General features: G+C 39.8%; 2 protein-coding genes across 2 annotated transcripts; one reads left to right on the top strand and one right to left on the bottom strand.

The window, feature by feature from the left end:
• The first annotated feature begins 3097 nt into the window (after window positions 1-3097).
• On the top strand, window positions 3098-4204 carry LOC6049258 (pre-mRNA-splicing factor ISY1 homolog). The gene is made up of 3 exons (XM_001866014.2): window positions 3098-3209; window positions 3283-3305; window positions 3367-4204. Exons 1-3 carry the CDS (start codon window positions 3207-3209, stop codon window positions 4169-4171), a joined length of 831 nt encoding a protein of 276 aa, XP_001866049.2. The 5' UTR covers window positions 3098-3206; the 3' UTR covers window positions 4172-4204.
• A 59-nt stretch (window positions 4205-4263) lies between these two features.
• LOC6049257 (kinetochore protein SLK19) lies at window positions 4264-15433 on the bottom strand. Its single transcript, XM_038266967.1, has 6 exons — window positions 14900-15433; window positions 5552-6064; window positions 5178-5488; window positions 4980-5118; window positions 4748-4855; window positions 4264-4682 (listed from the first exon to the last, which is right to left on the bottom strand). The coding sequence occupies exons 1-6, from the start codon at window positions 14957-14959 to the stop codon at window positions 4593-4595; spliced, it is 1221 nt and encodes a 406-aa protein (XP_038122895.1). The 5' UTR covers window positions 14960-15433; the 3' UTR covers window positions 4264-4592.
• Between the last annotated feature and the right edge of the window lie 2556 nt (window positions 15434-17989).

The raw sequence follows: 17989 nt of genomic DNA, 5'->3' as shown, positions 1-17989 counted from the left end.
TGCGATGCTGGTTTTAAACGTCTGGGTCCAATGGCTCACGTGCATTTTCGGGCACGCTACGGAATCTATAGTAGCTGGCTACGTGTCGCGAGTCGATCGCCGTATCCAGTATCTCCAGTGGCTCAAGATCAAAGACGAAGACCTCTACGGATGAAACCACGTGGCCGTGGGGATGGCTCAGCGAACCAGCGAGACTGGTTTCTAGTCAACGATCGCGTCCTGAGGTTCGGAGGTGAAGTTATGGCATCCTGAGGACTCTCGGTGTACCCTGACGGACGTGCACGGATCGTTAGCTCCGCGAGCATGTTTGGTCTGCTCTGATGTGAAGCACGCGGTTTAGTGTATAACGTTTGCAGTCCCGGTTGAGCAGCTACTGTTTCGTGCCTTTTCTTATCGCATTCGTTTTGGGTATGGTTGCAGTCTCGGTAACAGCGTTCCGTCAGACATCCCCCGACAAAGTGTGGCAGAAGTCCGTGAACACTTCAGTGTACAGCACAGCAGGCTCTTCGTAACCAACACCGGTACACCTGGTCTACCTTTCGCTCCTCGGCGTGGGACTTCTGAAACTTGTTGACCCGGAGCACGGAATTATCTCGCTTGGGGGCAGTTTTCAGACTATGATTGACCAGTAACCAACAGGTGCGATGTAGAACCTATCAAAAGAACCTACGCCTTAAGTTCTACAGGCGAAACGGCGCTTAGATACTACACGCCCGCGGGGAGGGGTCTAGGATAAAATGGCAGAGAGCCCTTGACGACGCTAGGTTGAGACCTTGACCGCGAAAAATGGATAACTCGTGGTCGGCTCTGATTGGCTAAGGCTAAGGCTCGCAGGGTGCCCTACCCGAAAAATCGAGAGAGTTTCGGCCAGGTGAATATATCACAAGTTCATCGTCTACAGGAGTCCAAAGCAGGCGCTCTCTTGATGGTATGCGTTTCGCCCTCCAACTTCGCGACAGAGAGAACATGGGCGCATGAACGCCGAGTGCAACGTTGGCCCAGGCAAGTGGCTAAATGTTAATATATTAGAAATGTTACTACCGTATCAGATGTCTCCATGCTCGTGAGTCAGCATCTTGGACGGGTCGTTTGCAGTTTTTTTTCAAATCTTTTTTCTTCCTTTTCAATTGAAACAAAAGCGGGAGGAATGGGGATGTAGGAGAGGGGGGGGTTGGGGGAGGGGGTTTGGTGGCTTGTTGAAATGTTTAATCGACTTAATGGACGCTATTCTATGTTTCTTCTCTTGACGCGACCTGGTCGGCCATCTCCGAAGACGACTTGAACGAAAGTTAATTATCTGCTGGCACACACCGAGTTTTCGCAGGCGAATAATGATCAGCGGGTGAGTGGCCAGTTCTAGCTTGAACACCTGGATCTTCAGGCGACCTCCGATAGTCGTCGATCTTGAGGCCAAGCACATAAAACAGGACTTGTCCAACTCTTCCTAGCAGGGCGATACCCAGGAACAGAAGATTTTTAAGATTCCCCTTGACCGTTAGCAACCCACGGGCCACTTCCCGGGTTTTGCTTAACATGACGGTAAATGACGCATCAGACATCGCGACGTCCAGTCAGACTTTAGCATCGAGGCACGACCGTTCTGGAGAACTCAGAAGAAATAGTTTTCCGGAAGCATCTTTACAACCAGAAAAGAGTTTCCCCAAGAATCCCATGGCAACATGTCTAGCACAGAAGATTTCCTAAAATTGAATTACGTGTTATTTAAAATACGGGTTGGATCGTGAGTTGTGTTACCGTTACGCTGATGTAATAATTGGTTTGCTTGAAAGGATTATGCACAGCAACAAGCAGGTTGTTTTCGTCAATTCCATCCATCAAGAATTTCAGCTAGGCTCAAACCAGCGAAAGGAATCAAATTAAGTTCACTCCGCTTGTACGAACGGATGTCCAGCGTGGTAAGGCTCGGGAAGGTGCGCCTCAGTTCCGCAACGTTTTCAAGAGATTTGATGGTATGTTACGGTAGGTAACGCTGAAGTAATCTCGGTGCAACCACGTCCTCCCGTGCTTATCGATTTCAGAGCACATACAACGGGCATCTAAAGCAGTTCTGAATAGACCAGATTGTCCAACTTCAACGCAATGCGGTTCCCTGAGTAACGAAATTCCAACTTCGAACCTCCGGAGTCAGCAAACCAGCTCCAAATTCTGTAAAACAAAAACTCAGTCAAAACACATCGAACTTGAAAATTATTTTAAAATACCTACAATCCTGCCTCAAACCGGAACCAAAAAAAAAAACAACGGAAAAAAACCCGCTCCTTACCGGATAGTGGCCACGATAGTGAAGTTCGATCCGCATCACAAGAAAAAAACGAAAATAAATGACAACACTAAATAATCATAGCCTGCTGTAATCTGTCAAAATAGTTAAAACCGTTAAAACCTCCAGCGCCCGTGCGAACGGTTTGGTTTTAACTTGGTTATAACTTAAAACCATTTCGTTATAACCGGCTATAACTCGCCCGTGCGAACGGGGTATAACCGGTTATAGCTCGCCCGTGCGAACGGGGTATTATGGAGCGAACTGTCAAAAACTGCTCGACTGCGGGTGCTCCATTTGCAACCCCGTAAAAAAATTGACAGTTCTCGACCTGACGAAACACCCTACGAAATCGGGTAATCAAAAACAACCAATCAGTAGCCGATTTAGTCGGGATGCGTCAGGAGTAAGATTTTTAGTTGCCCTACGAATAGACCGACTAAATTGGGTTGAGTCAGATTTTCTTTTTTTCACAGACTAAATCGGTAAAAAATCGGTTGTTTTTATAACCGATTCCGTCGGCCGATTACGACAACCGATTTTCCACCAGACGCTTATGTAAAGATTACACAGAAGTCTGTTGCCCGTTCGGCCGATTAGTTGGCCAACGAATCGGCCGAAACCACCCGACTAGACCCGACTAAGTTATGCGAATTGTCGGATTTTTTTTTACGGGGAATAACCCAGAAAGTGTCAAAATGTACATGATGCCTTTTGAAATGTTGCCGTCGAAATAAAAAGCATCGAGCTCACCCCTGCTGACCGAACAAAAACAAAATTTGACAGTTCTCATAATTTGAGTTCTCAAGAGATGTTTACAAACGTTGTCGCTCGCGTCTCCCGTCGCCATCAGCACAACGTTTTCTGCATGTTTTTAGTGATTATTTCGAATTATTCCAGTAAAACTAGCAGTTTTTAAGAAGAAATGGTATGTTTTTGTTGTGCTTCTAATTTAGCACTGAGTTACTAATGTATTCCTTCAATTTCTTTCCCATCAACAGGCACGAAACGCGGAAAAGGCCATGTGAGTATTTTACTTGGTAATGTCGATTTTGTTTTGGTTCCAACTCCGGATTTTTTTTCAGGACCACGCTGGCCCGGTGGCGTGCCGCGAAGGAGGCGGAAACGGGCAAGAACGAAAGGCGGCCGTATCTCGCTTCGGAGTGCAAAGATTTGCAAAAGTGCGAAAAGTGGCGGCTGGAAATCATCCGGGAGATTTCCAAGAAGGTGGCCCAGATTCAGAACGCCGGTTTGGGGGAGTTTCGGATTCGGGACTTGAACGACGAGATTAACAAGTTGCTGCGCGAGAAGCGCCACTGGGAGAATCAGATTTCGGACTTGGGAGGGCCACACTACCGGCGGTATGGGCCGAAGATGTTCGACGCCGAGGGGCGGGAAGTTCCGGGCAATCGTGGGTACAAGTACTTTGGTGCGGCGAAGGATTTGCCGGGGGTGCGGGAGCTGTTCGAGCAGGAACCGCCGCCACCGCCGAAGAAGACGCGGGCGGAGCTGATGAAGGACATTGACGCGGATTATTACGGATATCGGGACGATGACGATGGGATTTTGCTTCCGCTGGAGGAGAAGGCCGAGCGGCAGGCGATTCAGCGGGCGGTGGAGGAGTGGAAGCAGCAGCGCGCGGGTGGGGAGGCAGGGAAGGAGGTCGAGCCGGACGAGGAGGACATTTACGGTTCGGACGCGAAGATCGCGTCGGATGATCTGGCGAAGCAGAGCGAACAGCAGAAGGACGATCCGATGGGACTGCTCGGGCCGAGATTTACCGCGCACGTGCCCGTTCCGAGCCAGAAGGACATCGAGGCGGCGTTGCTGCGTAAGCGGAAGCTGGAACTGATGAAAAAGTACGGCATCGAGGACGACGAGGACATGTAGGGTAAATAAAACAAGTTATTTTTTTAAAGCTAAGCCGTGCAGGGATTTGTGATTGTTCCGAAAGCCATTGAAACGCAAGTTGATATTTTTTTAGTAACACAATAGGTAGCTCAATGTCTTATTCGTCATTCAATAATTTCATTCACAAAGTTTGTTTTTTTTTCTTTTGATATATTAGGAGGGGCTTCTATATCTTATTTTTATACACACACACAAAGCAGCTTTGCGGACTGCTCCAGAAAACAAACAAAAAATATCCTTTAATACTCTCTAATTTAACCACTTTCTCCGCGCCATTCAAAGGAATGCTGGCTTCCTTCGCTTTCAGAGCTTTGCAATATTGTTCGTTCGGGCTTCGAAAACGGCGTCAACAGAAACGGCAGACTTGACTTCCTCGATTGTAACTTAAATCTAAAACGATTCACTTGCAGTTGGCCAGCTGGTCGCTCAAACTTATCACCTGCTCCGTGAGCACGCTGATTTGCTCCTCGTAGTTGAGCCGGGTGCGGGCCTGAAACACACACACAAAAAAACTGCTTGAGTTGTTTATACAAGGTTGAGGTAGGACTGTCTTACAAGTTCATCCTCGATGATCCGGTACCGGTGCTCCTCGTCACGCTTGGCGTCCTCGCACTCTTTCAGTCGGTTCTTCATAATGTCCAGATGAGATTGCAGCCTTTGAGACTGTGAAATGGGACGAAAAAGAGGAGATCAATATCAATTTCAACCAGATTGCCAAAACTCGTTTGTTTCGGTAAATTTCCATGCATCGGAACATCCCTCGCACTTAGATCTCCACCCAACTCACCTCTAGTAAATGCGACGCCAGCTTCGACTCGGCCCGGCACTTGTCATGGAAGAGATCCCCTATACTCTTGGTGAACCGCTGCGTTAGCTTTTCCTCCCGCGATTCAAACTCACTTTGGGTTTGATTGTCCTCGGAGTTCCTGGAAGAAACAGAAGAGTGTCATAAAACATTCAAACAATAACCAATTCAGATTCTTACTTTTCACTCTCTTGGGACACCTCGTCGCCCCTCACCACACTGCTTGCCGACGCGGCCACTCCCACTTCACGGTGACTAGCGCTCTCGACCTTGAGCAGCTCGTACTGCGCCCGCCAGTGGCTCAGTTCCTTCTCCAGGAACACTATCCTATCATCACAGTTGTTGTTCGTTCCGGAGCTGGCGTTGTTGTTGTTGTTATTGTTGTTGCTACTGCCACCAACGGCGCCGGCCTGGCTGGAATTGCTGCTAAAGTGATTGTTGTAGTGGTTCTCCATGTCGGCCGTCACGCTCAGCCCGTCCTCGCTGCCAATCTGTCGTAGAAAAGAAAACGTTTGTAACTACAAACCTCAACTGAAACCCCGCCTCTAACTCACCGTGCTGGCAGCTTCGCTAATCTTGGCCTCCAGTTCCGTGTTTCTCAGCGCCAGCGCCTCCATCTCCTTGCGCAGCTTCTGCTCCAGCGAGGCCTGGTGCTGAAGTTCCCGATTTAGCCCGTCCAGCCGCAGCTGGCACTGACCAACCTCGGCTCCTCTGTCGTCAAGTTGCGTAACCAGCTGGGCATTCTCCAGAATCTTCTTCTGCAGCTCCTCGGTCAACAGCTGGGCATCGACCCCGGAAGGATCCGCCGCCGCTCCCGCTCCACCTCCCGTCGAAGACTTTGACTTGGCACCACCCTTCGCGGAGGCCCGCTTGAATTCCAGCTCCAGATCTTCCTGCAGTTTGGCCACCGTCCGCTCGAGCTGTTTGTTCCGGAAGCCCAGACTGTCGACCTCCTGTTCGGTTTTGCGCAGGGTGGCTTCCTTGACGCGGAGGTTTTCCCGCAGCGAGGAGCTCTTGTTTTGCTCCTCCAGGACGGCCTTCTTGAGGACGCTGGCCTGGGCGCGGAGCTGTGTGTGGTGGATAAAAAAGGGGAATGTTATTAGCGGGGAAGACAGGATTATCGATCTATGAACTCCGGTTAATAATTGAGATAAATCTTGGCGGTGAAATCAACCTCAAAATTTCGGAAAGCTTCGCAAATTGTACCAAAACAGTCTGGACGCACAATAACGACAAACGCGGCGAAGCAGGAAGCTGACCAATGCAGTCTAGATACTGCCTTGATATCAGCATTGACCGTTTTGCAGGAGTAAGGGCATCTCCACTGCAGGGACCCAATTGCGTTTCAAAGCTAATTTTGCACCCGCGTCAAGCCCACCGCGGTACTTGTGCGAGAGCTAATTTAGGTTCGAGTTCATCCGTGTTCATCCGAATCTAAACAAAATTCAGGTTAGCTCCGAGTTCTACCGGGAGCAAATCGTCTGACGGATGGTTTTTTCAAGCAAAACAATGTAATTAGGCCAATTCTTCGAGTTTGGAGGTATTTTCCCTCCTGTGCAAGTTACGCATGAAAAATTACTTTTGACAATGTGGGGTGATGCAGTTAAGTTTTTTAGGTCAGATTGGGGCTGTGTTTGATGCATTGTCGATCAACGGCCGGACATGCAAGAGACAGTCATTTGTATTGAGTAAAAAGCAAAATTCAAGCAAAAATTTTTAAATAAGCCAATGCGAATTTGAAAACATGCAATTTTGATCTTAAATTCTTTGATTCTTAAATTATAAAATTCTTAAATTCTAAAATTCTAAAATTCTAAATTCATAAATTCATAAATTCATAAATTCTTAAATTCTTAAATTCTTAAATTCTTAAATTCTTAAATTCTTAAATTCTTAAATTCTAAAATTCTAAAATTCTTAAATTCTTAAATTCCTCAATTCTCAAATTCTAAAATTCTTAAATTCTTAAATTCTTAAATTTTTAAATTCTTAAATTCTTAAATTCTTAAATTCTTAAATTCTTAAATTCTTAAATTATTAAATTCTTAAATTCTTAAATTCTTAAATTCTTAAATTCCTCAATTCTCAAATTCTAAAATTCTAAAATTCTTATATTCTTAAATTCTTAAATTCTTAAATTCTTAAATTCTTAAATTATTAAATTATTAAATTTTTAATTTCTTAAATTCTTCAATTCTTAAATTCTTAAATTCTTAAATTCTTAAATTCTTAAATTCTTAAATTCTTAAATTCTTAAATTCTTAAATTCTTAAATTCTTAAATTCTTAAATTCTTAAATTCTTAAATTCTTAAATTCTTAAATTCTTAAATTCTTAAATTCTTAAATTCTTAAATTCCTAAATTCTTAAATTCTTAAATTCTTAAATTCTTCAATTCTTAAATTCTTAAATTCTTAAATTCTTAAATTCTTAAATTCTTAAATTCTTAAATTCTTAAATTCTTAAATTCTTAAATTCTTAAATTCTTAAATTCTTGAATTCTTAAATTCTTGAATTCTTAAATTCTTAAATTCTTAAATTCTTAAATTCTTAAATTCTTAAATTCTTAAATTCTTAAATTCTTAAATTCTTAAATTCTTAAACTCTTAAACTCTTAAACTCTTAAATTCTTAAATTCTTAAATTCTTAAATTCTTAAATTCTTAAATTCTTAAATTCTTAAATTCTTAAATTCTTATATTCTTAAATTCTTAAATTCTTAAATTCTTAAATTCTTAAATTCTTAAATTCTTAAATTCTTAAATTCTTAAATTCTTAAATTCTTAAATTCTTAAATTCTTAAATTCTTAAATTCTTAAATTCTTTAATTCTAAAATTTTTAAATTATAAAATTCTTAAATTCTTTAATTTTTAAATTCGAAAATTCTTAAATTCTAAAATTCTTAAATTTTTAAATTCTTAAGTTCTAAAATTCTTAAATTCTTTAATTTTTAAATTCTAAAATTCTTAAATTCTTAAATTCATAACTTGTTAACTTCTTGAATTCTTAAATTCTAAAATTCTAAAATTCTAAAATTCTGCAATTCTTAAATTCTTAAATTCTCAAAATTCTTAAATTCTTAAATTCATAAATTCTTAAATTCTTAAATTCTTAAATTCTTAAATACTTAAATTCTTAAATTCTTAAATTCTTAAATTCTTAAATTCTTGAATTCTTAAATTCTTAAATTCTTAGATTCTTAAATTCTTAATTTCAGAGTTTTTAGCTTTTGGAATTTGATTTATAATTTCTGATTTTTTTTAATTGTTGAGCTCTTGAATTTATAAATACTTCAATATTAAAACTATTATTTAATTCTGCATATTTTTTTATTTTGAAATTTCCAAATTGAAGATTTTTAATTATTGAGTTTTTTAGTCAGAAAATAGATATTTGTGTGATAATTGTCATTTTTTTTTCACTCTGGTTTACTTCATTTCGATCCCGTCCGTGTAGATCAATTGGACAGTGCACTGGACTCACAATCCAGAGGTTACTGGTTGGTGGCCGACAGCTATAAAGACAACTTCTTTTTTTACTCCATTTCGACCAAAAAACTATATCTGTCAAGATATCTGTCCTTTTAATTTCAAAATTCTGCATTTTGAGATTCGGTGGGGATTTTCAATATTATTATAGAGCAATTCCAGCCCAAATCAGAAATTTTTCTGATACTTTTGTACCCGACCCTCTCCGATTTCAATGAAACTTTGTAGATATGTTATCCTAGGCCTATATAAGCCATTTTTGTGCATATGGAGCAAATAGTACTCGAGAATAACATTTGAGAAGGGCGTAAGGTATTTAAATATTTTTGTATTCTGTAATTTAAAAATTACTGTATCTCGAAGCCGTTGCGTCGTATCAAAAAGTGGTCAAAGACAAACTTGTAGGAAATTGGACGGGCTTTCTGAAAAAAATACACTGAAACAAAAATACACGCCACATCTATGAGTTTTTTGATTTTTAAGTCTAAAACTTAAATTTGAAGGTGATTTTACGATTTTTTTTTCGTTCAAAATTTTTGAGGAAATAGCCTAAAATGTTACTAAAAGACTGACGAAAAATGCAGGATGGTATGTCTCTCCTAAAAAAATACAAAAATCATTTACTAAAACTATTGTTTTGAAAAGTGGTCTAAACGTCAAAATTTTTAAAAACCGGTAGTGGGAATCGATTCTCCAGACAATTTTACACAAAAGTCTCCGTATTGACCATTGTCCTATGACCAATCCTTGGGAAGATACAGCGGTTTTAAAAATAAAAATATTAAAAAACGGGATTTTTGGTGGTTTTTGACAATTTCTATATGACAGGCTTGGTTTTTCAGTCTCGTAAATATTTTTAACGGAAAGCTCGTCCAATTTCCCATAAGTTTGCCTTTGACAGCATTTCAATTGGATGCCCTTAACAGATATAAGCTTAATTACATTGCTTCTAACTGAAAATAGAATAATTTTTTCAGTGTGGTAGAAACCAGGATAGTAAATTTGATTACGTAAATATAAAAACGATATAAATCAAAAAGCTGTCAAAGGCAAACTTATGGGAAATTGGAGCTTTCCGGTAAAAATATTTACGAGACTGAAAAACCAAGTCTGTCATATAGAAATTGTCAAAAACCACCAAAAATCCCGTTTTTTCAACATTTTTATTTTTAAAACCGTTTTTTTCAACATTTTTATTTTCAAAACCGCTGTATCTTCCCAAGGATTGGACATAGGACAATGGTCAATATGGAGACTTTTATGTAAAATTATATGGGGAATCGATCCCCACTACCGGTTTTTAAAAATTTTGACATTTAGACCACTTTTCAAAAAAACAGTTTTAGTAAATGATTTTAGTATTTTTTTAGGAGATATACCATCCTGCATTTTTCGTCAGTCTTTTAGTAACATTTTAGGCTATTTCCTCAAAAATTTTGAACGAAAAAAAAATCGTGAAATCACCTTCAAATTTAAGTTTTAGACTTAAAAATCAAAAAATCTCATAGATGTGGCGTGTATTTTTGTTTCGGTGTATTTTTTTCAGAAAGCCCGTCCAATTTCCTACAAGTTTGTCTTTGACCACTTTTTGATACGACGCAACGGCTTCGAGATACAGTAATTTTTAAATTACAGAATACAAAAATATTTAAATACCTTACGCCCTTCTCAAATATTATTGGCTCCATATACACAAAAATGACTTATATAGGCCTAGGATAACATGTCTACAAAGTTTCATTGAAATCGAAGAGGGTCGGGTACAAAAGTACCAGAAAAAAACCTGATTTGAGCTGGAATTGCTCTATATCGAATACAAGATTATTAAAATGTTTGTGATTTTCAGTCGCATTCAAAAAGGAAAATTCCAATTCTTCGATTTTTCATCAGAACATATTGCAAACAAGCGCCGCGTGAAGAAACGTCAAACGCCACTTTTCGTTTCGTGGCCCTTTCCCTGACCGTTTCTTGGGCGTTTTTTTTATATGGAGTTTTGCGTATCAGCCTTTCGCAATTCGCAATTTTCAGTGTAAGAACGGGCCTTGACCGATCTTATGCACTAGGTTCCCGACGAACACGCACTGCCCTTACACCTACATCTCACCCTTGCTCTGAGTCAGTACGAGCAGCACGCTAGAACACGCTTTGAGTGTTCGTGCCAGGCATGCACACCTTCTTTTCCGGTTACGCATTTTAACTCGGCCGGGGGTGGTACATTACGTAGGGTTTGATGTAAGTATAAGCGCCTAACCATTTATAGTGTGCCTAACAACTTCCATTAAAGCAAAAACTGTTTTGTTTTTAGTTTGAATTTAAAAACTTATTGTTATTTACTGTGTATTATTTTCTCCTGAAATCTTCCCTATTGTTGAGTCTGTTTATCTGTTGCTATTTCTTTTGTCGCGGTGTTTTGTTACAATTTTAGGTCCTAAGCATGTTATAAAAGTTTACCAAAAATACAATAGTAATATTTGTGTTAATCCTTTAACCATTCCATAAATTGAGTAAGGGCTCAAACCTCACTTGTTTGAAAAAAAGGGTGAAGATTGAAAACAATTGACAGTAAAAGATAATTTATTTTATAAAAATTAAGTATCAATAGTAAGAGAATGATGAGAGTATTTTGAAGAATAAAAATGAGAAGCTAGATGTATTAGATGTAAAATTAGACAATAGTTAATAAAAAGAGATACAAAACAAGCTTAGATTATAGTAATGATAATTTATAGGAAAGATAAAGAATTATTCAAATAAATAAATTCGCAATAAAATCAAAAAAGATTAGGCGAATGATAAATAGACTTGATATTACTAGTACATAAAGGAAAAGTATATTTTTAAGGAAAAAAAAAACAAAACAAAGTTTGTTACAGCAGTATCAATTGATAGAAAAGAGTGGAAAATCTTTGAGAGATAAGAGAATCAAAAGTTAGTAAAATTAAAATCAAATGTTGGATATTAAATAAAAGAATCAGTGAAGAATTGGGAATCAGAAGAGCAAAATAAAAATAGGAGATAGGTGGTAGCCGAGAATGAAGAGAAGAGAAACCCCGTTGTGCGATGTTTCAGGTACATCCACAGCAGTTGACTCAACATACTGCGAATCAAAACAATACCGTCTACAATCACAAATTACTTCCCTTTCCCACATTGTCGCGCCCTTTTCTTTTAGCCGTCTCGACTCTGACCCGCGGTGGTCAAAGGTTTACGATCCGTTTCCACAGGCCACCAGCTAGGTCATCATGAAAACCAAGCCAACGTGGAGGTAAGAAAATAGGACACTCGCAAGGAACCAGAGCTATACTGTTCTGATCAAGATAATTCGGATGATCTAACAGAACTACGGATGTAGTTAGTTACGCTCCTTCCAGGATGTTCCTTACGTGGACGTCAACCGAAGAGCACGCAACAAGGTCAGTGCCATTGCATGCTCTTAGGTATCAATCCTTGGCCTGCACGCGCGTATGGAGTTTTGCGTATCAGCCTTTACGGTAAAACTATCCAAAATATGTTTTAAATGAAATAAAAAAATAATAATAAAAAAAACGTATTCGTAATTTTATCTCACTGACGTGAGCAAGATACACCCTTTGTTTACAAATTCAAATTGGCCCAATTACATATATATTTAAATTTTAATACAAAATTTAAAAATGTTCAAATCGGTTAAGTTATTTTTAAATTTTGAACTTTCATGTTTAAATTTTCTGTGACTGTTTGCTTATATTAAACATACCTAGGTGGCTGATTATTTTTTATTTAAAAATACGAAAAACGATAAACTCCACAATTTTTCAATTAAATAAAGTCGCTTACGCTACTCGTCGGATCCCCGATGAACTTTTTCTTCGCTGAATGAACTCGAAGGCTAATTTAGCTTTAGCTTCGCTACCTGCGGTGCGAAAGTTGGGGTGCAAACATGTCGGGAGCAAATCGGATGAACTCTTTTAAAAAATTGAAAATGATATTTTATTGATGTAAGCAAACAATTAGGACATATAATTCAATTGGAAGCATGTTCTATCATAATAGAACATAGTTTCATTGATTTTGATCAACAAAACGGCTAAAATTGGAAAATGAATAAATTAGATCCCCGCGGTGGGCTTGATTCAGTAGCCAAATTAGCTCCCAGCGGTGCGGAAACGTGTATTAGCTACGGAGCAAAGCTAAAACTGGGGATCCAACCGATAGGTTTGCCACGCAATTAGATCTCTGCGGTGGAGATGCCCTTAATCGACGGGCCTTTTTCTAGAAGTGCTGGAAGGTGTGAAACCAAAGCAAATACACAACATGATACCGAAGACGTCGGCAACAAAGCAGACCAAATATGTACAATCAGGTAAAATTTATTTCTTATTTTTTTTTTTTTGGCGAAGCTGCGCCAGCGCCAGTCCGATCCGATACCGTCGCCCGCAGCGGGAACTCAAAGCTGCGTTGCCTGACGAGGGTGAGCTCGCCGAAGCCCTTCTGGAGGCCATATGGAAGCAGCCATCAACGCAGCGGCATGGAGCGCCATCGGGTACGTGGACCAAGTTTGACAAGGAATGTCGGGCGATTTGGGACGAGAAGAAAGCAGCGCGGGACAAGTGGCTGCTGCACAACACCCCCAGCAAACCCATCTCTTCCGGGATAAGAAGCGCCGCCTGGAAGAATTGGAGTGCCAGGACAGCTGTACCGCTCGAATGAAACGCGTAAGTTCGACAAGAACTTAGTCAACCCCGGAACGGCTTCATGTCGCGGGCCGAAATGTGCCGGGATAAGGACGGAGACACCTTGACGGACGAGCACCTGAACGGCCCAGAGCCGGAGTACCAGGGCGATGGGGGAAACGACGTCAGCACTCACGATGAGAAAAAGTTAAGGATGCCATCAAGAAGCTGAAGAACAACAAAGCAGCGGGTGGGAATCCTCCAAAAGTGTCGCGAGTACCAAATCTCGACGCACCACCTGTCCATCGATTTCAAAGCAGCGTACGACTGGGTCGATCGCGAACAGCTATGGAAGATCATGCACGAGAACGGTACAGCGTGAAGATTTCGGGAGCGATGTCCGACCCGATCGACATTTCAACATTGGTCTTGAAGGTGTCATGAGACGGGCGGGCTTCAACATGCGGGGCACGATTATTAACCGGTCCAGCCAGTTCATCTGCTATGCCGACGACATGGACATTGTCGGCAGGACGTTCGAGGAGATGGCTAAGCGGTACACCAAATTGAAGCGGGAAGCGGATAAGGTTGGATTGAAGGTGAATGTTGCGAAAACGAAGTATCTGCTGGCAGCAGGAACCGAGTCTCTTAGGGCTCGCGTGACGATCGACGGGGACAAGTTCGAGGTCGTGGAGGAGTTTGTGTACCTCGGATCGTTGGTTACGTCGGACAACAACTGCAGCAGAGAAATTCGGAGCCGCATCATCACCGGTAGTCGTGCCTACCATGGACTCCACAAGACCCTACGGTCTGGTCATCTTTCCTTGAGTGAGTGCACCATGTACGAAACGCTGATAAGACCGGTCGTCCTCTACGGGTACGAGACGTGGACGATGCACAAGGAGGACCTGCAAGCGCCTGAAGTTTTCGAACGGCAAGAATGCCGGACACGCTGGATGCGACGTTTGTGTCTTCTAGACATTTGTAGAGCTTATCAAAACACACATTTCTCTTCCCAGAGATCGGAAAACGCCTTAAAACATTGTAAACGAAACATTTAGCCAAAATATGACTAAAAAGACGCCTTTTTGAAATGTGAATAACATAAAAATGTGGTGCAATTTGACCTCGCTCATTTAATCGCAATCTGAAAATGAGAATTTTCAAAAAGTTTTTTGCCCATATCTTTTGATGGAATTGACCAAAATTTGTTTGTTAAGAAAAGAAATTTTCCATTTGACAAGCTCTACAATTGTATAGAAAAGCCCAAAAATGAAAAAAATGATCTAGAGATTGTATAAGAAGAAAAAAGTTTCAACTGAAATGTTTCAGAATCAACAAAATTTAAAAAAAAAAAATCCATTCAAATTTATTTCTCAATTTTTTGCAATTCAGGAAAGAGGCAGGCTACCTACTTAGTCTTAGTGAGGAGTAACATATAAAACACAATAGCTTTTATGACCCTAAAAAAAACATTAGATATTTTCAAATTGTGCAAATTTAGTGCTAAAATTTATCCATAAACTTGCACACAAACTAAACCACACTGTTTCGTAATCCTGCTCGCAAAGCCCCCACAACCTCCGACGTCGTCGGTTCAACAACACCGGCTGCCGTCTGATAAGAAAACGCCGGCCACGACGAAATAAAACGCCCTTTTCGCGCTGATAAGGCGGAACAAAAAGCCAGCCTTTCTCCGTGCAATAATAAACCAGATTTTTTTCATTTGCTGTGAACAAGTAAACAAAGGCTGTTTATTTTACCTTTGAGTATTCAGCTGCCAGCTTTTGGTATTTTGCGGATGTTTCCGTCGCTTCCGCCATCGCTCTTCCGGGATGGATTCCGAAGTTCCGTTTTCAATCGACGACGACGACGGCGGCGCTTAAATTTCAGATTCAACCTCAAGCTGAAAACTGTTTCTTTTCCTTTCTCCTCTCGGCTCTAAATTGGAGTTCAATTGCACAATTTGATTACGACTTCCGCCCGTCGCTGAATTGCTGTGCTGTCTCGCGCATTGTCCACCGGAGCTGAATTCCTTTGCACCGTTAGGGGAGAGAACCACTTTTTCTGGAGCGCCAGCCGGTACTGGCAAAATTCTAGCTTCACCACCTAATCCACTCAATTGTCCACAACACAGCGCCGCGAATGGCCAGCACGCACGGTTTAGAAGTGAAAATTTTCCTCCACTTCCAGGTTCCGAGGATTGTCCTTCCTCCCCTGTTGAAGTTGCAAAAAAGTGAAAACGAAAAACACTTGGCCGAAGTGAAAAAAAGTTTTCCTTTTTTTGTCGAAGGTTGAATGACAGCTGACAGAAGAAAGGCAAGGTTTCGTCGAGGGCCAGCAGCAAGGTTGGATTGAAAAGAAAACTGTTATACAATTGCGGGGGGAGCGGACTGCCCAGTCAACTCAATCCGAATTCTGAAACGGAATCTATAGATTATAATTAGAATCGTACACGAATTCCGTTTCAAACGCAACAACCGGTTCGAACACGGAACCGGTTGACTAAAAAGACGCCTTTTTGAAATGTGAATAACATAAAAATGTGGTGGAGTTTGACCTCGCTCATTTAATCGCAATCTGAAAATGAGAATTTTCAAATAGTTTTTTGCCCATATCTTTTGATGGAATTGACCAAAATTCGTTTTCCAAGAAAAGAAATGTTCAATTTGATAAGCTCTACAATTGAATAGAAGATACCGTCAGTGGGGGTGACTATGGGTCAAAAAACGAAACACCTTTCGAAATTTCTTAATAACAAAAACAATTTAAATAACATCGAAAATCTTTTAACGTAGATTTGTTCTTAGATAGTTTACTAACATTTTCCCAAAATATGGTCGATTTTGATGAACACTACCTTAAATGCCAATTGTTTGAAAATTGACCCAATCTCACCCCTTAGAGGGGTGACATTGGGTCAAATGAAACTAAAATGATGCTGAAATACAAAGATATGGTAAAAACAAGTCATCCAACAGCGTTTCTTGTTCGAGGGAATCGTATTGACACGCTACAATGTTTGAAGTGGAGATTTTCAAACACTTGGGTAGTTTTCGAGCAATTCTAACAAAATTATTAGAAAAATGATTTTTCGAGAGGTCATTTTTGGCCAAAAACGTACCCCAACTTTAGACATCTGCCAAAATAACAGGATATGTTTTAGGAACGAATTTTTTTCAGCGAAGTCATCTTAAGATGTCCCCTACACAACCCTTTTAACAGAATTCAGTTTCATTGAAAAGAATCTGAGAAATGGTAAAATCCGTAAAAAATCACTTTGACCCAATCTCACCCCCCAGACCCAATGTCACCCCCACTGACGGTACCAAAAATGTAAAAAATGATCTAGATATTGTATAAGAAGAAAAACAAGCAAAAAATTGTAAAAGGACCAAAGTAAGAAATGTAAACAAACGGGATTTTTACTGCAAACGGTGCCTTTGGTCTTTATCTATTACTACATATCGAGAAAAGCATAAAAAACATATTGTTATGTGAAAAAAAAAATCAAATTTTGCAAAAGGCAAAAGTTTATTACGTTTTGTATATTTTCTTCTTCTACATTGACCCACACAAAGAAAAAATAATCTCTGAATTTGAAAAGATCGCTCGTTGGATTAAAAGTTCGCATTGGTGAATATTCGTAGAAAGTTCAAACTTTTCAATTTAAAAGTTGTAAAGTTTTTGATACTACCATGCATTTATGGAACAAAATCGTTGTATCGGTAAAAGTGTTTTACTTTTAATTGGAAAAAAACCTTTTATAGCAAGAATAAACAACATTTAATACTACAGTGTTAAATTAAGAAAAATGTGCTTGATTCTAGGCTTTTTTATTAATTTTTAAAAGTTTTAAACAGTATGTTAAATAAGACCCTTAATAAGGGCCCTTTGCTTCAAAGGTATAATGTGGAAATTGAGTTGTTTTGATTTCGAACACGTGATTGTCTCAGGGACAAACACAATGTTGTTCAAAACAAAAATCGAAACCAAGTTTGGCCTTTTGTTGTAAATTTGCAAAATAAACGATTTTTAATCAAAATAAGACTTCTTGTGTATTTCTTGTCAATTTCTACCCAAGATTCTTTCAGATAGCTGCTCATTGAAACGTGCTTTTGAAAAAAAAACATTTATTAAATTCTATTAGAAAATCACATTCATTTGCACAAAGTCTTTAATTACCGGGTAAATTTCTCCGGTTTGCTATTTTGTGTCGCAATGTTCGGTCCTCGGTGTGTATTTTACGGCAAACCAGCACCGCTGGAACATTCCAGGTCGTTCCCGAGCATCGTGGATGGTAAAAATTTCCGTAGATTCAGGTGGAAGAACAGTCATCCCACATATTCGGAACACCCACCAATTCGGAACACTTTTGTGATAATTTGTCAATAGCATGCCAAATGCAGCTTTTTCTCTCGACCCTACGATTTTTAGGACCTTTCTTTGGACATTTTCTGGTTATTTAACTAGTAAAAGTAGTACTTTTTGAACAAAAAACTTCACTTCAAGACTATTTTATCCAGAGCAACAAAACACTGCCTCCAAATTGCCTGTTCCATGATTGTAGGATGTTATTGTGCCTCCCACAATTGTGGAACACCTGAATTTAACTGATATTTTAACAAAAAAAGACTAAGCTTGAGTTTCACTGGTTGCAGTGAGTGAAGTTCTTATTTTGTTACAAATATGTACTCCTGAAGAGATCCAAATTTGTTTACATCCGTAAGAAAAAAGTGTTCCGAATTTGTGGATTTCAAGGGTCAAAGTTTATCTTCAAAAACTTGATATTAAAGTTAAAATTTGCAGTTGTTCGATACAGCATTCGAAAGATCGCATGAAAATCTTTCAAA

Source organism: Culex quinquefasciatus, chromosome 1, assembly GCF_015732765.1.
Source record: "Culex quinquefasciatus strain JHB chromosome 1, VPISU_Cqui_1.0_pri_paternal, whole genome shotgun sequence".
Classification (NCBI taxonomy): Eukaryota; Metazoa; Arthropoda; class Insecta; order Diptera; family Culicidae; genus Culex; species Culex quinquefasciatus.
This window is presented reverse-complemented; position numbering and strand designations above follow the sequence as displayed.